The sequence below is a fragment of the Syngnathus typhle genome, linkage group LG1 (assembly GCF_033458585.1).
Source record: "Syngnathus typhle isolate RoL2023-S1 ecotype Sweden linkage group LG1, RoL_Styp_1.0, whole genome shotgun sequence".
NCBI lineage: Eukaryota > Metazoa > Chordata > Actinopteri > Syngnathiformes > Syngnathidae > Syngnathus > Syngnathus typhle.
Genome location: NC_083738.1, coordinates 15,925,861 through 15,952,960, shown reverse-complemented (window position 1 = coordinate 15,952,960; position 27,100 = coordinate 15,925,861). Strand labels below are relative to the sequence as shown.

General features: G+C 40.3%; 1 protein-coding gene across 1 annotated transcript in view; it reads left to right on the top strand.

The window, feature by feature from the left end:
* Nucleotides 1–15,362, top strand: part of gfra4b (GDNF family receptor alpha 4b) — a 31,736-nt gene extending 16,374 nt beyond the window's left edge. Inside the window, exons 2-8 of the mRNA XM_061290745.1 lie at nt 6,590–6,865; nt 7,193–7,273; nt 7,732–8,077; nt 9,401–9,510; nt 10,089–10,223; nt 12,011–12,177; nt 13,510–15,362. Of these exons, the coding sequence (XP_061146729.1) occupies nt 6,590–6,865; nt 7,193–7,273; nt 7,732–8,077; nt 9,401–9,510; nt 10,089–10,223; nt 12,011–12,177; nt 13,510–13,647 (1,253 nt within the window). The 3' untranslated portion in view covers nt 13,648–15,362. The remainder of the gene's footprint in view (nt 1–6,589; nt 6,866–7,192; nt 7,274–7,731; nt 8,078–9,400; nt 9,511–10,088; nt 10,224–12,010; nt 12,178–13,509) is intronic.
* Nucleotides 15,363–27,100: the final 11,738 nt, after the last annotated feature.

Sequence of the window (27,100 nt, the reverse complement as noted above, 5' to 3'; positions counted from 1 at the left end):
TTAAAACAGAGACTAGCAAAGGAGCCCTAATAAACGATGTAACTGAGCTGCCGTGGGTCCCTCACCATAATGAAGTCCTCTGCTTCGGAATCTGACCCACATTTGGCATTTTAGTCTTTCATTGACAACTTGTTACCAAGCGTCCAGCACCGTGGATGAGTGATGACAACTATTACACATCACTGAGACGCAAAATCAAAGTGAGATATAAAACTATGGCGTTCTCAAGGAAGACATGCAAGGAATTTAAATAACCTAAGCGCTAAAAACAGACGCTCTTGTCGCACATGGCCAGTTTTGTGCACATCTGAATCCATAAAATTGGAAAACAAAGTAGATTCTCGAGGATTTACGGCATCGTAACAAACCGCACTATGGATTTTGCCATGTTCTTTGACTTTATGGTGATGGAGGCTCTCACATGATTCATGTTGTGTCTGATTGTGTCTGCTGCATTATGCCGCCGCTGCCAGCGGATTTCAATGTCTAAATGCATGCTGGGAGCTTTCTTAAGTCCAAGGTGGTGATTTTGTTGTTGAGTATTTGTAACTGTTTGTAACAATGTTACTCCCACTCTTTTTCTCGATGTTTGAGTGACAGACACAGCTGGCAGCAAGAATGGGTGTCTTTAACACTGAGATCCTGATAAATTCATGGAAATTTAGGTAGCCCTGGACACACATTAATTACAATTTAGCATAGATTAGCCTGCGTTGCACAAATTTGGTACCTTGGTTGTGAGTCGAATAAACCAGAAAATATTTTACATCTCAGTGTGAAACCTCAAGTTGTTTTCATCAGGTTAATTCATTATTAAAAAAAACAACCTGATAAATTAATCGATTATTAAAACAATTGTTAGCCCTATTGGAATGTTTGATTAACACAATTAGCCGTAGTCATTGCAGGTGAAAATGTATCATATGTTTTGCACACTTTTAAGACCAATGGAAACTGAGACCTGTTTTGAGAATGTACATGACGAGTCGCCGGTATGTGCTAATGCAAATGCATATTGAGATGTGCCAGCAAAGCCAGATGACGCTCGCTGCAGTAAAATACAATACGATACAATATTTATATCCCGCTTTCACTACAGCCATATGACACTTGTTGGGTTCTGAAACCAAGCCTTTGTTTTCAAAGTTTTTCCAATCGAGTTGTTTGTTTTTGCAGGGGTTAATAAAACACAGGATAATGTGAGGCCCAATTGGGGCAAATTTCCTTTTAGGTTATCATTAGCTTTCAGTCATTCAGAGCACTGCACGTGTAAGGCAGTTGATTTCCCATTTGACTAACTGTCGCCAGTGCTTGAAAGAGTTTGAAACGTATGTGCTCCCCTGAATTATCCACAGCCTTCGCAAGTTATTATGATGTCGTTGGCCTTCACTCATTGAAAGCACCGACGTTGTACAGCTGTTGATTTTGTGATAATGTTCAAATTCTAATCATGATTACTTGAAACCGGAAACTTGCCAGGATAACAATTTTAGCTCGTTTGAATTTTTTTTTTTACCGTCCTCTCTTGTTACAACCAGCTGTGTGCCTGTGTGTACATTTAGACATTCGATAAGTTTCCATAAGCCTGCCTTTGCCATTCCGAGGAGGCTTCCTGTCTCCTCGGAACCGCGAGCGACACAGCAGCACATTAGCTTTCCATTAAGGATCAGAGTGGCTTTATGTGTCTCTGCTCCTTTATCATAGCATGTCTGCGCATCATCATCTGCAAGGAAGACACGATTTGATATGTTTAAGGAGACGCTGAGCAATTTTGCAGGGAGAAAACGGTCTACTGTATGTCTACATTCTGTATGTCTGTAGCATTCAGTCCAAGCTAAATATGCAGAGGCTCTTTAGTTGGCTCGAATTTCCCCGTGTGCGTCAGCAGGTAGTTAAAAATTTCAAACTTATTTCAGCTTGCCAATGATGTTAGCCTCAAGTGCTTCAGAGAACCCAAACAAGACAGACTTTTCAGGCAATCCATTTTCTGTGTTTACTATCTGAGTTCAGGTCAAATTTGATGATCTTCGATTTTCTCCGGGTTTGCCTAAGCAATGAATGTTCAAGGCTACGGCGCATAACGAATTGACACCTCGATGCTGAAGGAATCTCTTGTGACTCTTGATGAGTTGCGCTAGATGAGAGTTTTTTTTTTGTTTGCTTAGGATTGATTGTCACAACTGAATTCAAAAATGGTCAGAAGTGCAATCCAGTCCCTTTTATTTCAAGCAACAAAGACTGGGTGGAACAGATGAATTTCTTTTTTTTGGGCAGGGGACTCTGTTAAATTCAGTGTAATACTTTGGATTTGTTTTTGTTCTTAATCTGAAGCTCTATTAAATGTAATTATGCATAGACATTGTGGTTTCTCTTTCTTTTCTTTCTTTCTTTCTTTTTTTTTTTTTTTAAAAACAGGATCAAGGAATCTATTGTTCATTCACATGGGTTATGTCCAAAACCCATGTTTGTGCCTTCTTGTTTTTATTTTTTTGTGTTGTTTACTTGTATGTATATTGTGTACTATGTCTTGTCACCGTGGGATAGTGGGAACGTTATTTCGATTTCTTTGTGTGTCTTGGCATGTGAAGAAATTGACAATCAAGCGGACTTTGACTTTGGCAAATAGCAAAAATGTCAGAATGATTGACAACACTCCTCAAATTTTTTTTCTAATTACTTATATGTAGAAATCATATATTCTTTAATTACATCCCCAAATTATGATTAAAACACACTTCAATAGGTTGTCTTTGCTTGGATGAAGCTCAGCTTAGTCTTATCCTTCTCTAGACATGAAGCTCATTGAGACTTGTAGACTATTCTGCCACAATGACTCAGAAATCAATTAACAAAAGATTGGTTCCACATAATTCCCAATGCTCAATCACTCATTTAGATATTAACATTTCGATGTTTGAGTATTAGGGAAAATCTAAATTGGATATAGTGGATTCAAAGTCTACACACCCCTGTTAAAATGCAAGTTTTTTGTGATTTACACATGGACACAAATTTTGAAAGCATTTATATTGGTCTTATACTTTTCAATTACAAAAAACGTTTTATATTATATATACGTATATATATGTATTCACCCACATTCAGTCTGTCTTTAACGAAACGTTTCCCAGAGTCGGCATTCTGTGTGCAGGCCTGTTGTCAGAGTTCCCCCGATTTATTAGAATTCTAAAGTAGACAGCATGGAGTGAAAGATCTGTGGTCTGAAATGATGAAAATTGTTGGACAGATCTCAAGCCAAACTGCAGATTAAAAAAAAGTGTTTTGCATTTTAAGCACATTGTGCTTCAAGTGTGACTGTGACTCTTTTCAGGACTTTGAAGCTAAATGAGGCAGCTTTTTTTCCTGCTGGTTCTTGAATGCAGCATGTGTTTGAAGTGTGAGCCAAGTGACAGCGTTTCATTTTGAATACTTGCTGTCTCAAAATCATTCTGCGTGTCTTTGATGTCAGAAATAGCTCACTTTGTGCCCTCAAAATCAAATATTTTACAATGTTTAAATTTATATTTGCTTTTTTGGCCTGACTTGAATGTATTATATCAATGCTTTGTTCTTTTAAAGACGTCATCATGGAAATGGACAAGGTTCATAAAAGGGACTTGTTGGGTCGCACTGAACTTTTTAGTACTTGAGGGTGGCTCAGAATGTTACTTTGTTGCGTGTTATAGTACTTGAGACTTGTTATTTTTGTTCAATTAAGAGTTTTGAAATCAACAAACATTCTACCTCCGATCACAAATGACAAGCATATGGCAGCTGGCAGATAGCGACAAGCCCAAGAAGCTACTGTTTGCAGCTTACATCTTCACTCTGTTTCTTCTTAGAAGCACAAACAGATGGACTCAGATGCACAGCACTAGGAAAATGAAATCCAAATTCAAGTCATTTGTTTACAAATTGCTGCTCACTGACAGTTTCAGCAAGCCAAAACGACAAAAACAAGATGTAGAAACCTACAAACAGTCATTAATTAACAGAGGGTAAGTTCAGTTCTACATGACTGCTGTCAAAAGTATTTGGACACCATCCATCCGTCCGTCCGTCTATCCATTAATCGACCCACCATTCATCGAGACTTTTTGTATTTTTCCAAGTAACACACCTCAAGGTACCACAGTACTTAAACTACCTCTGATTATTGTTTTTATGTTAAGTAAATCGCACCAATATATTTCCTGGCCCAGTTCGAAAAGGGAATTTAAACAGTCTTCTTCTGTCATCCTTCTGTTCATATATTGGCATTATTCAATCAAGACAACACCTATCAATTGATCAACAGTACATCGTCATTGCGAGAATTCAAAAGAATCTGACTGATTTATTTCAATAAATGTAGCCGTTCAGCTTTTTGGTAGACAACAGCAAGTTAGGGAGCAGCCAAAAGAAGAAGAAGGAGCTACGTGTCAGCGTTTGTGTAATGCCTGGGATAGCTTATCGAAGTGTGAACCTCTGCAGAGAAACGTTTGTCACTCAAGTAGCTTTACGTTGACAAGGCCAGGTGCTCCTGTTGATCCAGACATAAAATCAATTTCCAAATCTTAGGAGAGCCTGTGATCATTCGAAGGAGCGGGAGCAATGCCTCTACTCGAGCCGGCCTCATTACATTTCATTTTCCATTTTATCTGTCCTGCAGTGGACCATTCAGTCAGCATGCACGGGTAACTGATCAGCTAATCCGTCTGTGATTTATGTGGCAGGCAAAGTGAGGACTTAACTGAGCCTCGGAACGCATTGATTACTCACATGGTTAATTGGCTTAAGTCGCCGCTACATCAAGATGAGCTCATTGGAAATGTCAAATCACCTCACCATTTGCATTCGTAATGAATGGTGACTATTTCGGCTTGTGCGCTACGCAGCACAAGCAGACACTTGTAGCCGGGTTGATACACACATTACACACACTACAACATACACAGGTTCCTATTAGAAGGGTTTTGCTGACATCTAATGAAGAGAATATAAGATCTTACACTCACTTAAAAGTGTGATGTTGCCAAGACCTGTAACGGGTTATAGGATTGTGTCCCAGAATTATCTGCTGTGCCTAAAAGTGAGGCGGTTTTATTGAGGCAGATGTCGGAGACTTCGGATTAGAGCTCATGCCTTGAACTATGACATGGAAATCTCATAAAACTAATAGAAGCTACTTTCTTCCTCGAATCATCATGGACAATGCATAGTGGCAAGAGAACAAAGGAAGAAATTGTCTTAAAGGTCACAGCTTCCATGAAAATAAAATGAGTCCGTGAAAAAAAAAAAACGTTTCTATCCGTTTAAGGTTTAATTGCGTTTCATTTTAAATGGAGACTCGTGAAATCAAGGAAGAACGGTGTAGTAGTGTTTAGCATGTCTGCCTAATTTCTAATGATTGAATCTCAGCTCCCTTTTCATGTTCCCTCTGAGCTGGGTTTTCTCAAAGTACAGCAAGGTACAGCAACTTCTTTCTACATTTCAAAAACATCCTTGTTAGGTTAAGAGAAAGAAATTGTTCATAGATTACTTGTGCCCTGTAATTGGTTGGCAAGCAGTGCAAGCCAAGATGTACCTTGTTTCTTGCTCAAAGTCTGATAAGAAAAGCTCCAACTCACCCATGACCCTGAATAGGATAAGCGACAGAAAATGGATGGATGAACTGAACAGTTTCTGTACCAAATGTTGCATCTACTTATCGAATATCTTGGCCATTGAATCCACCGATACAAAAGTTATTGAGGACAAGGTCAGGCATGTGCTATGAATGCAAGACTTCAAGCTGTTGTAAGAATATAAAGAAAGGCATAAAATTCCATCTCTGACTTTTTCTATCCACATTCTACACTGGTAAATAATGGAGATGATCATTGGACATTCAGAAATGAGAAAGCATCCACAAAGATACACAAACTGTGTAAACATATAGGACCTTGTGGTCACAATTATATCAATCCATTCTTAACATCAGATTGAGAAAAAAAACTTCGTTAGTACAACGACATAGTAGCACAGTGGTCACTCGACAAAGAGCCAGTGTGTTTTGCTTAATCAAGTAAGGAGAAGAACGGAAACATGCCGTCCATCAAAAGGCTTCAGCAGATTCCGCATTGGGTTGGCAGAAGGAGTTTTGCGTCATTGAGTCTTTAAATATTTGTTATTTTAATCATAAATAATGATCAATTTTAAGTTGTATTTTTTAGAATTATTTTTATTATAAACAACCAATCATTTAGTAAAATTACATTTAAAATGTACATGTACAATTTCAATTTTTACTAATATGATTGTTATTATTCACAATAACTAACAAATTATTTAATGAGATGAATAAATACATAAAATATAACAAACAACACATATGCCGATTTTAAGGGAAAATGGACAATTTGGCTTTATAATGTAAACATTCAGTTTTCATGCAGCCAAATAAACTTTTGAGGGAAAAGTCCTGTATTCTTGTTTTTCTGATGCCCGCCTGGGCCTACCAGACTGGTACTTGGCATACACTTTATGCCATAAAAGTTTGAGAACCACTTTTCTAACAAGCTTACATGTCAAAGTTTACAACTCATTGTTCTGCTTTCCTCTCCCACAGGTCTGTTGGAGGTTGTACTGGCCGGCAGCGACTGCTTGATGGCCGGAGACATGTGCTCAAGCGATGACACTTGCAGCCCACGCCTGCGCACGCTGCGTCAGTGCGTGGCGGGCAATGGCAGCATGAAGCTGGGACCTGGAGCCAGGAGCCAGTGCGCCAACGCAGTGTCCGCCCTGCTTTCCAGCCCTTTGCACGGCTGCCAGTGTAAACGGGGAATGAAGAAGGAAAAGAACTGCCTGAGCATCTACTGGAGCCTTCACCAGTCCATCATTCACGGTAAACGGTCGATGGATAACGTCACAACTGATTATATTTTAGTTAGGGATGGTTATTGAAAAACATGCTCTTGTTTGCCAAGTCGAGAGTAATCGTGCCATTGTATTATTACGTATGATATTGCAATCCATCCATTGATTTAGTTTGGCGCTTGTCCTAATCAAGGTTATGGGTATTCATGTTCATTGTTTGAGAATATCTGTTCAAAGTTGACAAATCTTAGTTCACCCTAAAAACGTTTGTCCCTCCTTAATGGTTATGTAATTTTCAATCATTTAGACAGATTGCAGCAAAATTACAGGTACAAACCATCTCTTCCTCCCTCAGGTCTCAACTTGGTAGAGAGTTACCCATATGAAACCGTGCAAAGGGATTATGACTATGTCCGTTTGGCCTCCATCACAGCAGGCAAGTCTGCTGACCTTCATTAACTTTCATATTTTCACTTTTGTACCCTTTGGGGTACGCTTGGATTTTCCCTGGCAGCTGGCCTGAGGCAAAGACAAGCCGGTTTTGTTCTAAGGACAGCTACACCATTTATCTGACCAAAATTCCTGCATCCAAAATGATATCTTTGTCACACACTGTGTTACTTTAATACAATTCATGAATGGAAATGGGGACTTACTGCTGAGGCAGCAAAACGTATTATTTACATTGAAGAATTCCATTCACCGTTTTGTAAGTCATGAAGGTTTGTTGTTATGAGATCTTCAAACCACATTCCAATTGATACAAACTTATCTGACAAACCAAACTACTCCAACCGGGGTATTCATGCAAAGTCTGCCTGCTTATCTACTGTATATATATATATGTATATAAAACAGAATACATTTTGCTCACTTCTGTATTTCTTTCTATAGACTCTGATGTTGGCATGGTAACTGTGAATCGCTGCTTGGATGCGGCGAAGGCTTGTAACGTGGACGATTTGTGTCAGAAGCTGCGCACAGAATACGTCTCGGCCTGCATCAAACCCACTGCCAAATCTGGCCTCTGCAACCGGGTCAAATGCAACAAAGCCCTGCGCAGGTTCTTCGACCGCGTTCCCGCTGACCACACGCACGAGCTGCTATTTTGCCCCTGCACGGACACGGCTTGCGCGGAGCGTCGCAGGCAGACCATTGTTCCCAGCTGCTCTTATGAAAGCGTGGAAAAGCCCAGCTGCATTACGCAAAGGAGGATCTGCGAGGCTGACTACGTGTGCAAGTTAGTGAGAGCTTATTGTTTGTTGACATTCGTTAAATGTCATGCTGGAAAAAGTTTGTTTCTGGTTCCCCGCACCCACACAAGATCCATGTTAGGCACGCAACAACCTCTAATCCTTCTTTCTCTGAATTCAACCCGTCCCTGAGGAGCAGAGAACGGTAACTGCGTAACCCTTGGAACAAACCCAAATGATATGTCTGCACCTTGGTCCTAGAATCATGCTAGAAATAAGCAGTCCTCTAAATACTCTTGGTAAAACTGATGAAACCGAAGAGAAAGCAGATACTGATCACTCTTTGGTTGTGCGCTGAAACTAAGTATTGTAGTTGCGTGGCTACCATGAAAGGGGTCTGACTCTTTGGTTTTGAGGTCAAAGTATTTCTGGTGTCGTGGTCGGTCTACATGTTTTTCCGCTAGTTCAAGATTGATCTGGTTAAGGTCATTAGCCCTTAGAATTCAGCAACAAATGCATCAGAATTTAGCTGTGAATCACTGGAGGCAACCTCCAGTAGGCGAGTGAGTATGATAGAGCATATATCACTGATTGTGTATCCGAGTAGGATCCCATTCTAATGGGCATGATTTCTCGATTATCTGATCAACATATAGCTTTTGCAACTCAACAGACCCCCTTTCAAACATGATTCGATGGAACTTCATGTAGCTACTACATGAGCTACTCCTCTGCGTTATGTAAAAAATGGTGACAGAGGTGTGGTCTGTACTATATGTGATTCAGTCAGAGAACCCTTTGGATTGGTGATGCATGTGCGAATAATTCATAAAAGACAAGGGTGAGGCATTTAGAAGGCTTTTTTTTTTAATGAAAAAAAACAATGGTGTAGGATGGTTCCAATATTTTCCTGCCTCCAAGATTCCCCTTTCAGACTTTTTGAAAACAAATAAACAATCATTCAGTCAACCAAATGACCCGTTGTTTTACCCCTAAGCCTTACCCACTCTCCTTCATAGTTTCCAACACCCCTGAGAGCCTCTTGGAATAGCACATTAAATATTGAACATGGATAAAGAGCCAGATGGATCAGAGTTATCGCTCATTGCAATCTCTGGTCATGGTCATTATTTTTCCAGGGCTCCATTACACTGGTGGGTCTTACGAATGATTCCAAGTCTTGGGGTTTAGTGGTGAAATATATTAGTCTTTCTGTCACTTTCACATTTTAGTCTAATGTGCTTTGTCTGTACCAGGCTAGCCAATATTTTGTGGTTGAGACAAGTTAAATCACCAAGTGGGAAAAAAGCATAACAGAATACAAGAATCCATCATGTTCTTGCTCAGCAGAACCTTTTCGTCTTTTGTAGGTCTCGTCTGGCACAGTTTCAGTACGACTGCGAACCCTCTGAAGTGTCTGCCAGTGGTTGTAAGCAAAGAAACTACGGTGCCTGCCTCCTCGCCTACACAGGACTCATAGGTAAGTGCATATTTGAGAAGATGGAGGATCAGATAGAGAAGGCATGGGACGAAGCAAAGGCTGTATAAACAGTGGTAACGGCCACATATGTTATGTGAGAGGACGACAGGGAGAATTGTGCAGCTCCGGGGAGGTGAGAGATATTTCTGCCGATGACAAGTGAGCAACAGAAGTAAATGTGTGTTCAAAAAAGAAAACCCACGCTGGTTCCAGACAACGACTAGACAGATGCGCTTATTAACTTCAACGTGCCGCTTTGTTTTTGTAACTTGTCATAAAGGAAAGGAATAGCCATGAGTTTTTCACATATTGGAGAGAAAAGCAAGAATAACTTCCTGCACTTGGTGCCCCACAGCATAAAAAAATACTTGGCTAACATTTATTGAAGCACTCGATATCCCACCTCCACTATGTTGCTGCATGGGTAAAATCTCATGGCTTTAGACTGGTGTGACCTGAAAAAAAAAAGTGAAGTAGTCAACTCCTTTACACCAAGTGGGTGTATTTGGAGAGCTTCTAGATATAAAAGCTGTAGCACAAACTATGCAAACCAGGCCGACAGTGTTGTTTCTCTACAGGAAGCACGATCACGCCAAACTACGTTGACAACGCCACTTCCAGTGTGGCACCGTGGTGCTCCTGCTCGGCCAGCGGCAACCAGAGGCAAGAATGCGAAGACTTTCTGGACTACTTCACCGAAAACATCTGTCTCTGTGAGTGGACCATTTGTGCACAATCTGCCACTTTATTTCATTGTTTCGCTAACATTTAGGACATTTATGATGTATGATGCATGTTTTGATATTTGGGGTAGTGTTATATAAAGCTGTGTGTTTTTTTATAGACAGCAGTTGTTGGAGGTAAATTCTGCCCGGGAATCAAAAATATGATTATGACTTAACAGAGTGAGTTAAATTAATATCCTGAGCCATGATGCATCCAGACAAGATGACGCAGGAAAAACAGTTGTGATGAGAAAGAGCCCACATGATTACGTGGACAGCTGTTTACCACTATGCATTTTAAATCAAGCACCGCCCCCCCCGCTTTTGCTTGGTTTAGACATAATTAAATATCCTCTATATCTCACTGTTTCTCGTTTTATTACTCATCTGCTTCACACTGCTTGCACCTTGTTGCTGAGGCTGTCACAAATGATATCTGAGTTGATGGAGGTATTGAAAATCAGATTTAAACCTTTCCACGGTTAATGTCTCTCTTCATCCCTTCGTATTTTTTTTTTTTAAACTCCTGATTATCGTGCAGTATTTCCTGAAATGGTAAACAAATAGATACAGGGGCCCGATTTAATCTCTGGGCGCATCATCTACCTGTAGATCTTGTGGGGGTCAAATTTGACCACTTTTAAAATTTAGGTGCAATACAAATACGTGAAATATCAATTGTTCATCGGCAATATTGATTAATGTTCCTTGCTTGAAACAGATCAAACTGTCTGTGTTAGCGCCACATTTGCAAAAGTTCCTATATATATTTATATATAGGAACATAAGTCCTACAGAGGTCAATGGGGTGCCTTGTCACAGGTGCGTTCCTTGGGAGATAAAAATAGCAAAACCTTGACAAGAAAATGTTTTCACACCTTTTGTAATGATGAAGCAAGATAATAAAAACACAGTTTAAACAACGTTTAAAGCCATACAATAGGTCCGTGTAATTTTCTTATCAGTTTAGTTACAATATTCACGCTAATTAGTAGGTGCTGATGAAGTCAACACTTTGCAGTCTTTGTCAACTCAACCTGTGAAAGGTAATGTGGCGGCGCCACACGAATTCTGCGGAGCACTGCTGCTTTCCAATCCCCCAAATGATTTTCAACTCACACTGAAATGCACTCGTTCGCAAGTGAGCGGAAATGTTCGCCGAGCTCGACGTGGCAAATGAGAGCAGCTCTCTTGGGCCTGCTGCCTAGAAAAGATACAGAGAGAGTCTCTGAGTTGTTTGGCCATGTCAGAAGGTTCTATGAGTTAATGAGGCCGATGTGGAGATGCAGGTGCTGGGCGGCGGCTTCGAGAGAATACTGATGCTTTTTGCCTTTTCTGTCAATCCTTTGCCAGGAAAGTCAAAACTCAGGCCACGTCCTCATGAATATTGGTTATTTGAAAACACTTAATGCAAAAACACTGTGCCCCAAATAGTTGTTAAGTTCATCAGCCATTTAAGATAAGCAAATCCCTCCCTCAAACTGATGCAAAAACAGTTAGGAAATCCAGAGGTGCTGCAGTTCAAGCAGACTTCTGAGCCAACTGAACTACTAAACTTGTTGGCGAACCAGAGCTGCAATACCTATGTAAACATTCCAAGACAAATTAAAGTGACTTCAAAGCCAAACGTCCTTTGGCAATGTACTCATCATTCAAAACCGTAAACAGTTACATAAAAATGTATAAATATTTTTGAAGATGCCTGGCAAATACCAAAGATAATACGAGTGACGTTTCAATGAGGATATTGTGTCCTATTGTGTCTCGTGCAACAGGGAATGCCCTAAAGGTGTTTGGGAGTGAATCTAACAAGCAGCCAACGGTGGGCCAGTCCAATACCTTAAGCCCCGCCCACCGCAGCAGAGAAAACAGGAGCAGTACTTCCCCACCGGAAAGCATAATAACAAGGGGGTACATACTGGATACAAAAATACCCACACAGGTACATTGTTCTCTGCTTGTTGTCAATCACTTTTGTTTGGTTCCTTGTTTTGTTGTTATATAGGTACAATCAAGCCCTCCATTATTGCAGTTCTGCATTTTCAAATTTGCCTATTCTAAGATTTGTTTGAACCTGTTCTGTCGCAGAAAACCTTTTTTTTCTAATAACAGTATTGCCTTGGGACGAGCTGGTGGCGTCTTAGTGCCAAAAAAAAAATCTGAAGTGAGTTGGCAAGTGTTTGCGCACTGTGGTTTTAAAATGACGTCACAGTTCCTTACTGCTCAGGTAACAACCAATTGTGGCTCATCTTAAAAATATCACATGACCAAACACATGAGCAACTGCGATGGCATTTTCGGTTCACAACAACATGGATAAAAATAGGTTCATCTTAATTCATAGTCCACATATGCCATCATAATTGAAGTAGCATGTTTAGTGACTAGTGCAGCAAATCCATTTGATCGGTATTGGTGAATCTCACTCATGGATGATCACAATGAACAGCCTAAAACACGTTTGAAACACCGTTAGGTTTTGAGGAATGGAGGACACAAGTTCAGGGAAGCAAGGAAGCGAGAACGGGGTTCACTAAAAAAAAAAGTTTTAGTTTGAAGGCTTAAACAGCGCACTAATGGTCATGGAAAAACTCAAGAAACAGGCGAACAAAACAGGCAACAAAGTATCAAAATAAACACTCGCAAAACAGACTTGGACGTGGCATGGAGAGCGTAAAGTAACAAGGACAGCACAAAGCACATTCCATGACTCACAGGTTAAAGGACTATGACCCAACCGAGACTGAACAGAACGGAGGAAACTAAATACAAATTGACGAAACACAGAGGAACACCTGGACAAGACACAAGTGGCTGAGGGAGCTGACAATTGAACATTTTTGGAATGAGAAAAATGCAAGTGCTCCTCACGTGAATATTTGGAATATGGCAAAAGTGAAATGAAGTGAATCGGATGAATTATGTGGAAGTAGTAGCAGGACAAAAAGTGAGGAGAATAAAATAGAAGAAGAAGAATAGAGTTAATGGTGTAGAATAACATAAGTATGAAGACCTTCACACTAATTAATATCAAACTCGGTCTTCTTTGTCCGAAAACAACAGAAAATAATTGAGAAGCACTGCATTACAAGTACCGTTCTGTGGTAGCAACAGAAAAAAGACGAAGCAAAAGCAAAATACACTTGTGAAGTCAATTCTGACCTCATGCTGACATTTGATGGTTTGAACCGCGAACGTTTGAGACCTATGTTTCCAGAAGAAGCTCAACTTTGGAGTCTACGTTGTAATTAATTCTGTCATCCTCCCAACCCAGGCCATGGGAAATGAACTCCTGGTGGACCAATCCAACCTGCCGTCCAGCAGCCTCCCAAATGCAGCGACCCCTCACGGGCTCCTGCCTCCCGTTGCCATCAGCCTTCTGTTGTTTCGCTTGCTCGACAGTGGACACTAAAGACTGCGGGGATGCACTCCACGCCTGCTACAGAGAATGGAGACAGTTCACGAATCGTGCAGCTATTCTCGCCTCCTCCTCGACTTATACAGCAATTGCGTTTCCATTTTTGTGTCTAGGTAGTTGGACCCTTAACGGAAGCCAATGTGTACATTTGTACGTACAATCGTTGTTGCTGTGATCAAGACATGCCAAAATTGAGCTACAGACACAATTGAGCTCTCAGCTATCCAGCGACGTCTCTATATGTGTATGTGTGATACGTAGTTAAGGATACCAACAGAAGCTCTTAATGTGAGTCAGTGTTTGGAGAGCTGCCGGAGCATACAGCCCTTTAACAGCACTCTCCTCAAGTGTCTGCAAGAGGACCATTACTATTTCTAATCAATACTAGGAAAAAAGGGGGTGGGGGCAAGCCGGAGAGACAATAGAGCAACATTTTACTTGGACGTGGCCGACAGATGCCCTGATTCTTCGGTGTCCTGCAGCAGCGTACAGCCGAGAGTCTATAAGACAAACCTTGACACCACAATCATGCTCTCCATCGCCGTTTGTCAAACTCTCACTTTATTTCTTAGCTCTGGAGCTACAGTATAAAACATGGCCTTGCTCTTAAAAGGGAATTATCAGCCAATTCTCAAAAGACAATTCCTTTAGACCTCTGGCTGCTATACAAAAAGTAATTGTGAGTGTAATAACCTTCTTGTTCTCATTGTGCAAGTGGACACTGCAAGGGCGGACAAAGTGAAAGTGTTGGCTTCCGTTACTTACGTGGGCATCATCAATATACATACTTGGAAATTTAATGGATGTGAAAAGACTATGAAAGTATTTTCTGTTCTGGGAACTAATTTATGTAAATAAAGACACATCAATTCCCAGGTTTTGTGTTTCTTGCAAAGCATCTGAACATTATTAAACATCCAATGACAAGCAAACAAATGTTGCCATTGGAAAAAATGTGAAGTACAAAAGTACACTTTGACATTGAACTTCTTAAAAACTATTGAAATATAAAAACACATAAGATATATTCTGAATGCTTGCAATCTCAAGTTTTTTTTATGGAATGTTCAAAAATGTTCAGTGTGAGCACTTTTGGTCGCACAATTCAGTTTTTGCAAAACACCCTTTCTGGTCAAGTGAACGCCATAACTGGATCTGAAAAAATCATTTGCATTACAAAAAAAACTTCATAAATGTGGCTTTCAAATGGTGCCGGTTTCCTCTTCCTTCCACTATATAGTTCTGCAGATATGAGGACTTTTGTTCATTCATTCCCTGTCACCTGTACACTTTCATTATGTCAAAAAATTGCATTCATGCAAGTACTAAAGGAATAAGCCACTGTAAAATAAAACTCAAAGTAAATCCACTCAGACATAATGACGAGGGATTAGGAACGTTTTTGCAACTGTTTGAGTCGTGTTGTTTTCAATATTGTAGTCATTCAATAAACACATGTTGGTGTTTCAGTATTTACTCTACATGGCTGTGATATTGCAGCGCAGTAAAAAAATTGCCACTGATGGATTACATGACTTGGGCCATTTACATGCTAGGTCAAATATATTTGTGTATGCCTGGTGGTTAGGATGTTTGCCTCACTGTTCTGTGGTTTGATTCTTGGTATTAACTCCTGTGTGGAGTTTGTATGTCCACCCTGTACTTTTGTGGGGTTTCTCCAGATACTTGCTTGTCAGCTCTTATTTGGCGACGTCATAAAACGCCTGAAAATCAACAATTTGGTGATAAACTTTATTCCCAAAGATAGTTGACATGAAGAAAGTTTCCGAAGATTGCTTTTTCTTTTTTTTTTTTAGCATGGCAATGATGCCCCTTTTTACAACACGCTATGGAACATAATAAACCAAAGACAGCCTGTGTGAAAATATAAAGGAAAATGAAACGCCAGTGTGTCGCTAACAACTGATTTATGGACATCCTCCATCATTGATCAGTACAACACCGCTCATTACATCACCAATGTTTGGAAACTACTTGTCGTGGACAGCTAGAGTACGATGCCAGAAAGTTGCAGAATTGGAAAGAATGCTGGTTGTTTCTTTTGAGAGAATCAATAAGTAGGGTAAAAAGGTGTTTTGCAAGGTATCATGAATATATGTAAAAGGTTTCCCAAAAGTCCGGGATGCAACAGTTACATGCTGCAGCTGATAAAGTCTTGTTTAGTCTTATTTGATGCGGTAAGAGCAACTGATGCACTCAAGGGAGTCACTTTGGCCATTCTACTATGACCACCTGTGCCTTAAAGGGATGGTGGGAATAGCTTGGCATAAACGCCAAACTTCCGACTTATTGCCTGCAGAGCGTGATTCCGCAATCGTCATGCTCCCGCAGCTCCTCAAAGAATTGCAGTGCAAGTCGTGCTTTCGGCTCGGACTGTCAAAAAACCCCAGAATGTCCAGAAATCACCCACCACGAGAGTGTTGCACCGAGAGATGTTGGAATAGAATCGATCTATTCAATAGATGATTTGATACTCAAATAATGTCTGATGAGCTTCTCTTGGGGTTATTTTTCAACACATTAACATCACTCCGCGTTCAAGAATCCGACATGGCCGCCAAGCCTTCCTTTGAGATCAAGGCTCGAGAGCAGATATGGTTCAAATATGGGAAACAGATATCCTGAAGGAATCCTGAGTTCAAGCCTCTCTAGTTGATCCCGGAGAGCAAAGTGAGAGTCACCTTGAATGAAGAGGAGGCAGAGCTGCTTGCAGCGACAGGTGATTGCGCTGACTGAAATTAGTCTGTCACCTGAATTGATTTAAAATGTCTTCTTTTTCTGAATATTCAGCGTTCCAAAGTGTAGGAGAAGCCAGGGTACAGCTCAGGATTTCAAACATCTACAGCCTGCTTACAGTACTTACAGATGCAAAATAGAAACTGAGTGCTGAATTGCTCCCATGCAGAGTACTACTTGCAAACTATTCCCACCATGCAAGTGCCACTGCTGCACTGGGCCAAGACCAAGCACAGGTTTCAATGTGTGGCCAAGGTCTGCAAATGTTACCTGGTAAGCACACTGGCAGAGAGGATTTTTTTTTCCCGTCGCCTGAAATACCACCGTGCGACAGAACTCGAGTCTTCACTTTGTTGTCTTAATTTTTTATATTTTTACGCTTGCAAACTGGAATTGGGAAGCTAAAAATGCTGATGGAAATTGGGACCAAGCAGGGATGTGATTATGTCTAGTCTCGCAGGCCATTGCCTCTGCATTGTTTTACTCTGAAATTATTTTATGAAGGGGTTTAGCTGAAAATAACATGTAAATTGAACATCTACTTGCTGTTCTGAAGTGTCCGTTGTCAGTGAATATAAATTACAGAGCATTTTCTCCTCCTGTGATTTTCCTTTAATTACAATAATGGAGCAACCCTGCAGTTATCTTTTGTAAGTTAGAACTGTCTGCAAGGCCATGCATTTGTCTGAATGCCGCTTGTCCTCATTCAAGAAGAGCCTGAGGTAAAGTATCCTTGACGTCATCACTTCAGTATAGATTTAAAGCCTAAATTCTACCAACCTTATTTGAAGGTATTCTTTACATTTAAGGGGTAAAAAGATATTGAGATTTCCGTTGTCACTGAATATTGATCATTTTAGAATGGCCTTCAGAGGAGTTTATAAAACGAGAAATGGCTCTTTAAATAAAAACATTTCTCAACCTTTTTTAATCAAACCCAATTAGGTGGAACTGTGCGCTAACGAATTAGTTCCATCAAGGCCCAACCTGACAAGAATTCCGGAATTAACATCTGAAGTTGAGTATTATCTGTGGTTTGGACACCTTTAATAATAAAAGGACCAGGAATGTATATTCAGATGACCATCTCAAAATATTTGACATAGGTTTTTTGCATTTGAGAAGAATATTTTAAAATTGACAAGGGGAAACCAGAATTCATATAGCTTCTTTCTTTGACTCACCGCCTCTGAAAATATGCATTTTTTCATGCATTTAAAAACGTCCTCGCTTCTCCTTTCGCCGCCATTCCTATTTGCCAGCAAAGCCCCCGAATCCAACCCCGATCAATAAGAACAATCAAAAGTTGCTCTAGGGTGTTGAAGCCTCATGCCTTTTACCACAAGATCATTTTACCTGCACTATTACAACACACCTCCACCACTGTGATTTTTTTCTTTTCCCCCCTTTACGCCGCACCATATTAGAAGGTGGAAGAAATAATTGAAATTGATCCCCTTGCTAATTGCGGTAAATGCGTGAATTTTGTCGACTGCATCTTCTCACTGCTGGTGCTACTGCTGTCTCCACCAAAACACGTTAAGTGTGATCAAATCCCAGCAACTGTATGTGTGTGTTTTATTTTGCATTTTTTAGATGTTTTTTAATCCATACTAATCAGCCTTGCTTTCTATGCCAGACAGTTCTGCTGTCCAGACCCGGTAAAATTTGATATTACCGTACACCGCATCTTTTCTAATCCTCTTCCTCCTCATCATCTTTTTGTCTGTATGCAAAGGTGAATATTTATAGAACAGTCTTTCTTTCAATCTTTGACAAGCTGTTCTGCGCTGATTTCCACCTCCAGATGGGTATACGTGTCTGCATTTGTCTACCCACATGTGAGGGAATTCATGTGGATGTGCGTGAAGCATGTACACACGTCTCAACAACAGGCCTGCTTTATAAGCAAATAGAGTGGAACTTCCAAAGTCAGATAGAATCGGTTCCATGCTGCTGGTCATCCTTCAAAACAAAAATTGCCTTGTTAAGAAAAAACATATTTTGGAGAATTTGTCATCATCCTAAAACCTTGATTAATTGTACAAGCACTGTTAGGCAAGATTTTAAAATATTTACTTGGAATCCAAATTAAAGTATCATCAGATGTTCCCAAATAATAATAATCAAGGGCTTGTCGTTTAGAAAACAAATGCCGCAGGGCAACAGTGACATTTCAAAAAGTGTGAATAATTACGCTATGCTATAACAGCACCAATGTCAAAATCTAGAATTTCGTGAAGTTGTTGAAAGACTGCAAGTCAAAGTTTTAAGTAATTTACCAATTCTAATGTATGTCAATTGTCTTTCATATTAATTCATGGTCCATTTGCCTTCATCTTAGCCTAACCTATGAGACCAAAACATTTGTCGACAATAAATCTGATATTAAATGTGTCCCCGACTAATGCAAGGGTCTTCAATCTTGGTCCTCAGGGTGCGGTGTCCGGCTTATTTTCTATGTCTGACTGCTTCAACACATCTGATTCATATAGATAATGAGCAAGGTCTGCAGAGGCTGCAGAATGACCCGGATCGATCATTTGCGCTAAAATATTTTTTTCATAATCCCAAGTTGAAACCTGCCAAACTCGAACCAGTAACAGCACTACAGCAAAACTTGACAAAAGTAATTGGAGACTACCAGTGTTTCTACTTGAGTCTTCTTAGTTCACTTTTGTGATGCTCCTTTGTTGAGAATCGTACGGCTTTGAGAAGTCTCACCAAAACCAAAATAAAAAATGCTAATGTGTGTTGAAGTTAGGGTATATATGGTAAAAAGCTGCATGGAGGACTACTGTTCAGCATGTCTACCTCATGGCTCTGAGATTTGGGTGTTGTATCTGAGCTCCAGCTTTCAAGTGTGGAGCTGGCACGCTCTCCCCGTGCAAGCGCAGAGGTTGCTTCAGGTCCTCTGGCTTCCTCCCATGTTACAAAATGTTAGGCTGAATACTCTCAATTGTCCGCGTGAGTATGAATGCTTGTTCCCTGTAGAGAAAGTGTGCGGATGGATTTGGTCAAATTTTAGGGAGCGCTTCCAAAGTAATTACAATTAGCCTTTAGCCACGTTCGCTTGTGTGCAGGAAGGAAAGAAGGTGTACCATCTTGTGTGAATGAGTGGGTCCATGTGTTTCCAGTTTGCAGGTGTATGGTTACACTCAAGCATCTGTCTCCAAATCTACGCTAAAGAGTTCTGGAGACGGCTACAAACATCTGCAGCGCGGAACACACCTTCATGTCGTGGGAGCAGCTGGACAGCGATGACAGCAAATCAGTCACTGGCCTGGAACCCCACAGACCCGGACTGGAGCCTCGCGGGAGTTCACTAGATTGCTAGACATATGCAATTTTCCCTGTGGAGGCAATTTTCTGAGTAAGCGCACCTCCTCCAGAGGCACTTTTACAATGACTGTGTGCCACAGTATTTCACAGACAGTCTGTTGACACTTTGAATACGACATAACGGCTGCTAAACCAAAGTAACATTCAAAAGTGATTTACACTTTCATTGTACAAAGGTACGCAACATTCCAGACCAGTGTCGGCGGGAATCAAGCTCATGTTGGACAGATCTGCACCTCATAAAACCTTGCACCTACCTTGAGCAATATACAAAGGCTTCGATTGAGGGTGATGGATGGCCATGTCGGTTTTTGGTTTGTTTTAGTTTATCCAGACATGACCTTTCCCTAACTTTGACCGTGTGATTTTCCTCAACACATTTTCAAATAGGCACTGATTTTGAGCTCATCTGAAAGCAAACTGCCCGTGGCTAGCAGGAAAGCGACCCCGGAATCAAACCCTGCACCTCTGAATTGTGAGGCGGACGTGCTCACCAGTGCCTCACCGTGCTGCCTGTAATCACATAATTTGACTTACTTGAATAATAGTAGCCCTAGCTGAAGCTCCACGGTACATGCATATATCAGGCCTGAAGTGGAGCTGCGATGCTCCCACAGGAAGGTCCCTGATCCAAAACAAAGAACTTTGCACACAAAAAGTTGGTCTAGCCAGAAATGTAAAGAAGTCAAAGTGCTGCGGTTGTAATGATAAAAGCTGCTGTTACAGCAAAACTTCACCTCGGCCTTCATTCAATTGACTAATTAATCAGTAGTTGCATTTGGCCTTTTAGCTCCCCTTGAGTTTTCATTCATTATTGAAGACATTTTGGACAAATAGGTCAACTTGTTCGGTGTCAAAACTCAAACGATGATGTTGTGAATGCGCACAAATAATAATCATATTTGAAGAGACACACCTGAAAATCATGTGATTATTTCCGGTGTATTGTCTTGTTGCTCTTCTCCCTTTGTTACTATCCCACTGACGAGATAAATGGGCATCCTTGTTTAAAATTGGATTTATTTGATGCACTTGAGCCATGTCCTTTTTTTAACCATTGGATGGTTAATAAACCTTATGTGATCATTTTATGGTGGTACATTTCAGTTTCCGTAGTAAAACCACATTTTTGCTCAACCGTGCACCGTGTGAAATTTTACAATTTCATCCTGACCAAAGCAAAGGCTGAAATGAATATTTACTGGTGTGACGGGAACCAATTAGTAATCAAAAGACCAAGCACAACGATCAGCGAGTCATCACCTTTGGGGCATAGTGGGTGCTTAACAACACGCTTCTACGATCTTATTCTGTTCTAATCTATCAACCCATCCATTTTCTATAACTGCTTCTCCTTTTCAGGTTCAGGACTTGGCCGGAAAGGAAGACCACACTCTGGAATGGTTGCCTGTCAATCACAAGGCATCTGTTCAAATCATTGTTGCATGGTCCTATAAGTCCCCTGTTCACGTGGGAGTGACATGGAGAGAGCAGTTTCTATTCCAAGTCGCAGCCTTTGGAAATACTGCCCCCTAAAGCTCTGGACGTGCAGTACAGTTCTGTGGTAGTCCCCTTTACAAATGCAAATGCATAACGCTCGAAGAACTCCAAATTTTCAGTCAACCAGCTGTGATTTCAGCAGATTTGGCAGGGGAAGAAAAATGGAAATTTGAGGTCAAATACAAAGACTAATCATCAATTGGGTTGCTGTTAAAATGACAATGATTTAAAGGAACAAACAGATGTATCAAAATGTTGCAAAAAGTACACTCAGCTTTCCTTGTTACCTGGTACGGCATTACTCGGTAGAACTCTATCAGGATCGGCTGGGTCTAGCTTACGTACAGAAGCACGTAACTGCCAATATAGAGTGAAACATTTTAACTGGCAAATAAAGTTTAATGTACTTTTGGACTTGCATAAAAATAGGTTTGAATGGAAATTATGCATCGCAGACATAAAAAAACCATGAAATTTTGAATACGGCCATTTTGCGGACAAAAGACAAGGGAAGTGAATGTTTTAAAGAGAGTGACTAAGGAATGGTTGAAAAGGCTTTATGTTGGTCTCTATGTACAGAATGAACAAAAAATATCATCTTGCATTAAGTCAATAAAATACTGCCAGAAAAGTATATTCTATATTGTGCTGTAATTGGCCAGTCTGTGTTTGTGTGGAATGACTTTGGCAAAAGTCAATTTGTCACATGGCTAACTAACAAGTGAGTCTTTCAACTTTGCAAATTAACAGTGCCCTGTAGTCTCTTCAAACAAGCACTACAACTGTTTTCCTTCTGGTCAGGCTGAACAAATTTCATCTGAGTGCTGACCAAATGATGAGAACTGGGAACAACAGTCTTCTAGGACAAAAAATTGATTTAACCTAAATCAGACGTAATAATGTTTCCACTCTGAAACCAAACTTGAGGGAAACATAGTGATTTACCAAATAATTTGTCATTGACGATTCTTGCGTGAAATATGTACATGTGGATGTGTGTGTGTGTGTTGTGTGTGTGTATGTGTTCTCTTCTGTGATGTCTGTTACCTTATTAGTGCTACCTCACTGCTCAACCAGAAAATATCACCAATCAGGGTCATTATGGCAAACCGCCTCTTTGGATCCCAAATAGTTCACTATACGCTCGATCCTTGTGTTCAGCTCTGAGACAAAGCAGACTTCCAGCAGGGGGCAAGGTTATGCATTACCTAATTGTTGTTCATTAACTGACCAAAACGCATGTGACCTCTTCATAATAGCTCTTCTTATCAGATTGCCTTCATTTAACTCCACCTATCACAGTGCATCACAGACCCTGCGAGGTGCCCACGTCAAAAACGTAGAAACTAATTCTCATGAAGTCCCAAATTTTCACTTTTCAAGAGACTCCCAAAAAGGCATGTTTGTTCAACCATTAAATAAATACTAAATGAGAGAGGGAGAGAGAGAGAGAGAGAGAGAGAGCAAAAGAGAGACAGAGCGAGAGACAGAGAGAGACAGACAGACGGACGGACGGACGGACGGACGGACGGACGGACAGACAGACAGACAGACAGACAGACAGACAGACAGACAGACAGACAGCGAGAGAGAGAGAGCATCTCGGATATTTGTATCATCTTACTGATACACATCTAATCTCCAATCATAAAATCAAAATATTTGACATTTTACATGACACCATATAGTTGAAGATCCACTCCGATTACTGGAGTTTGGAAGCTGTAAAAGATAGGTAGATGAAAAGAGAGAGACAGAGACAGACATAGACAGAGATAGACAGAGATAGACAGAGATAGACAGAGATAGACAGAGATAGACAGACAGACAGACAGGCAGACAGACAGAGACAGAGACAGAGACAGAGACAGAGACAGAGACAGAGACAGAGACAGAGACAGAGACAGAGACAGAGACAGAGACAGAGACAGAGACAGAGACGGACGGACGTAAGAACGGACTAATAGTATAAATTTCTCCATTTGGGATTTTGAAAGTTAAAACTGTGACACACTTCATAAGTGTGGGTTAAATTGGGATGAACAAACATCTTAAAGGCAAGGTGGGATTGTGGTAATAATTGGACCATATTTTGAAGCAACTGCTGTGGCCCCAGAGAAAGAAGTGACATCAGCAAGCAATTCATTCCTTTTCTCCGAGGGGCCTGACACAATCGGTGACAGATTACACATGACGGTAGATTATTTCTGTCAATTCATGTGGAGAGTGGAAACCTCTGTGAGCTACCACTAGGCCTAATGAGCTGTCATCCAAATTACATGATATCAGACAGTATACTCTACTTTGGCTCATACAATATCAATACCAGACAATACTTGGAAAATGATGGTACAGCTCAGGGTAGTCCTGATATCATAAACCAATAAAGCAGTGTTTATAATGATTGTCTTGCAAAATATTGCTGTGTTGTCATAAAAGTAAAGTACATAATACATTTTTAAAAAAATCTCAAAGATTTATTGCTACATATCACAAACTTGCCTGCCCGTTCAAAGTCCTGTGGTATTTTTAGCAAGCAATAGTCTTTTGTAACATGACAGTACTACTGCAAGATTTTAGTTTCAATGCAAATTTGCCTTCCTGGAATTCTTCAGACAAACGTAAGAGCATCAAATGCATTCATGGTTTAGCATAGCCATCAAGTGAATACCAAAAGGGAGCCATCAAGCATTAGCTGCGGTGCCCTCACACCTTCCTCCCCCATCTCCATGCTTCTCCCGAATGCTTCCTTAATAACTCTAGCCTCAAGCTGATTGGAAGAGAGGACATTAAGGTGTTACTCATTGGCGGTGACCGACTCCCATCTACCTGTGACCCTCGCAATCAGAGGTTGCTTGACACAACCTCAACATTGCCTTACTTCTCTCTCTCCCTGTGTCCCAAAGTTTAACTTATCACAGGTTTTGGGCAACTTTGGAGGAGTGTCGCATGACGAAAATGAAAAAGAAAACTGATGCCACGCCAACAGTCACGCTCAATCGTTTTGTTCAAGGTAAGAATGAAAATATTGTTTTAATTTAATTAATGAATGTAATTGGAACACAGAAGAAGCCAATCTATATTTTGCTTGCATCAATTGCTATAAACACACTGTGCATCATAAGTAGCCTTTTGAACTAGGCACACTTACCATTCTAGAAAGCTTGCAATTATATTTGATGATCATTTTCTTTTCTTTAGTTTTGCCAAAACCTATTGGTTAACACGACTATAAGTAAAACCATGCTACCTCTTCTCTTCACCCAACTCCACTTATATTACTTATATAGCGCGTTCACAACCGCTGCAGCTCTAACAAAGCACTTTATAGAACACACGAGATAAAACATTAACAACACAAGAAAAACAAAGAAACTAAATATTTTCCTCCACTCCCTCTCCTAGAATATATATGAACTTGAAACAAGCTAGCAGTGCTTTCTCACTCATAAATTCCAAACCAGTTCCACAAACTGAATATTCTACCGACGACGAGCATAGGGATGAAAGGGGATGCAACCAATGACTCCACAACAACTGCAGTCTTGCCAATGGCTGGATGCGTAAACAATTTACTGACTAAAGAGGACACTCTGTAAGCGTTTTATTTCCGAAATAACTCTTGATTTTGGTTGCCATCAATGATTCAGTAAGCAGTTATGTGTAATGCTGCCTTGTGTGTCTGCACATATTTTAATGTTTGACTGGCAAAAAGACAAATAGACGCGCACCCTGTTGTACATTTATTGTCTCACGAGGTAGAATATTATCCACACGCTCATTCAGTAGCATTTATATGTGATCCAGAGCCTAATTAAAAAACAAGTGTGCCTGCTGGTTCTCTGCTGCCACCGTCGCCCACACGTGTTTTTGTGGATTTATTGTTGTTTTCCGGCAGAATTAGTGGGAATGTTGTTTGGTTTGAGAATTGTGCTATTTTTAACTAGTCAAATTAAATTACGTTTGTTTTCCTGATCATTTTTTCCTCCTGCCCTCGGTTCTGAAAAACCAAAACATCCTTTCCTGCATGTATTGTTTTTATCCCTCTACTTCTGCCCCTCCCATTGTTCTTTGGAGTTAGATTAATGTGTTACCGTACCATAAAATCCACAAATGTTGCCCTTGCATAGAAGATTAGTTTATTAATGCAGCATTTTGTTGCTGATTGCTTAGTGGTCACTGTTTGACCAGCACGGGTGATGTTGAAAGTTCAAGCAAGTATGCAGACAAGGAAGGAAAAGGCCTCAAAGCTGAATCGCTACAAGGAGATGAGCGTCGTTATTCATCGATGGGAGTTGATGGGGTGAAGCTGCGAGGATTACCATTTGCGGCAGGCGCATGAGAATGCAAGCATTTCTTTTCGAATGGAGAAAAACACTCACCTGCAGTTTCTTTCTCACTAAGAGCTTGCAAAATTGCAAAATACAAGACTCGACATGCATCTTTTTTTTTGTTTACAGAATAATTCACTGAACCAGGATATTGTCACAATGTGAGCAGCAATTGTATAATAATAATAACATCAATAACATCAGTGTTAGCATCGGGTGTGAAGTATAGACTTGTATCCCGGCAGGTGTGACATATAAAATACTTGTTTTTTCTAGTTGTGTTAAAAATAATCTTTCTTTAGGGTATTAAGTGATTAATTACGCAATTAACAGACAAACTGGGTAGTGTAATCTTTTTGAGTGGTCCCCTAATCCTTCTTTGTGGAAATGTTCCAGTTTTGGGGCAGTGGCCATGGCCTTGAAACAGTTTGAACTAAATTTCCATATGGGACAATTTTGGTTTCTGTCAACCACTGTCATCAAAACATCAGATGGGTTGTGTTTAGTGAATAACTAGAGCAGCAGGGGATAAATGGCGTGTGGGACCAAAGATTTCAAAGTTTGTCGCCCCCTCCATCCACACCCACTGTTAGAATATTGGCACGAGAAGAACCCTAAGCAATGAAATGGATTTAATCTCAATCTTTTAAAATGTTCACAACGAGCTCTGTTGTCATTTCCCTTCATCTGCTGCGAATCTGTGTCCAAGAGGTACTCATTTAAGTCTGGCGTGTGTGCGATCGACTGATGAATAAATGGGCAGAATGGGCAGAATTAGATAAAACAAACCAAAATGATGCAACAATTCTCAATATGGGATCATGAATAGAAGTATACATATATTATATATATAAATATATATATATTTGTTCCATATATACAAATATGGAAGAAAACATAATCCGAAAATAAATCACGAATGAAAACGAATATAGACTTCTGATTGAAATGTCGCTTGCAAAATATTTAAATACTGCACAGTAATTTAAAATGTTACCACGCACATATGATAATTCCATTCGGTACATGTAACATGGATCTTGCTCAGCCTTTCATGAGCTTTGGTGCCATCTAGAGCCTTTTATGCTGCATTGGTGTACAAATAATGCTTCTGTCTCAAGATGGCACATATGAATTTATAGTTGCCTCAGTCCAATTAAAATAGATTGTAATTTCATTCACATACCTTGAAGGTCATATTAGTATTCCTCACTGCACTTAAGGTAAAAACTGGCCATGCTGGCAGATGAACGCAATGCAATGAAGACTGTAACCGGCTTGAAGACCACCTCACTTCTCGGCCAAAGTCTGCAGGTCTGTGCTATTGGAAATAAAAGGTTATCCTGCGTAATGATTCCAGCAACAAGGGCAGTGCAGTCAAGGCAACTTTTCAAGGATTAGGAGCCGAGCAAATAATTGACACCTACCAACTGCTGGGCCAAACTGTAGTTGCCACACGATGGCGGCAAAGCAACTTTTTCTATAAACATGACCACTTCTCTTCTTGGATCAACATA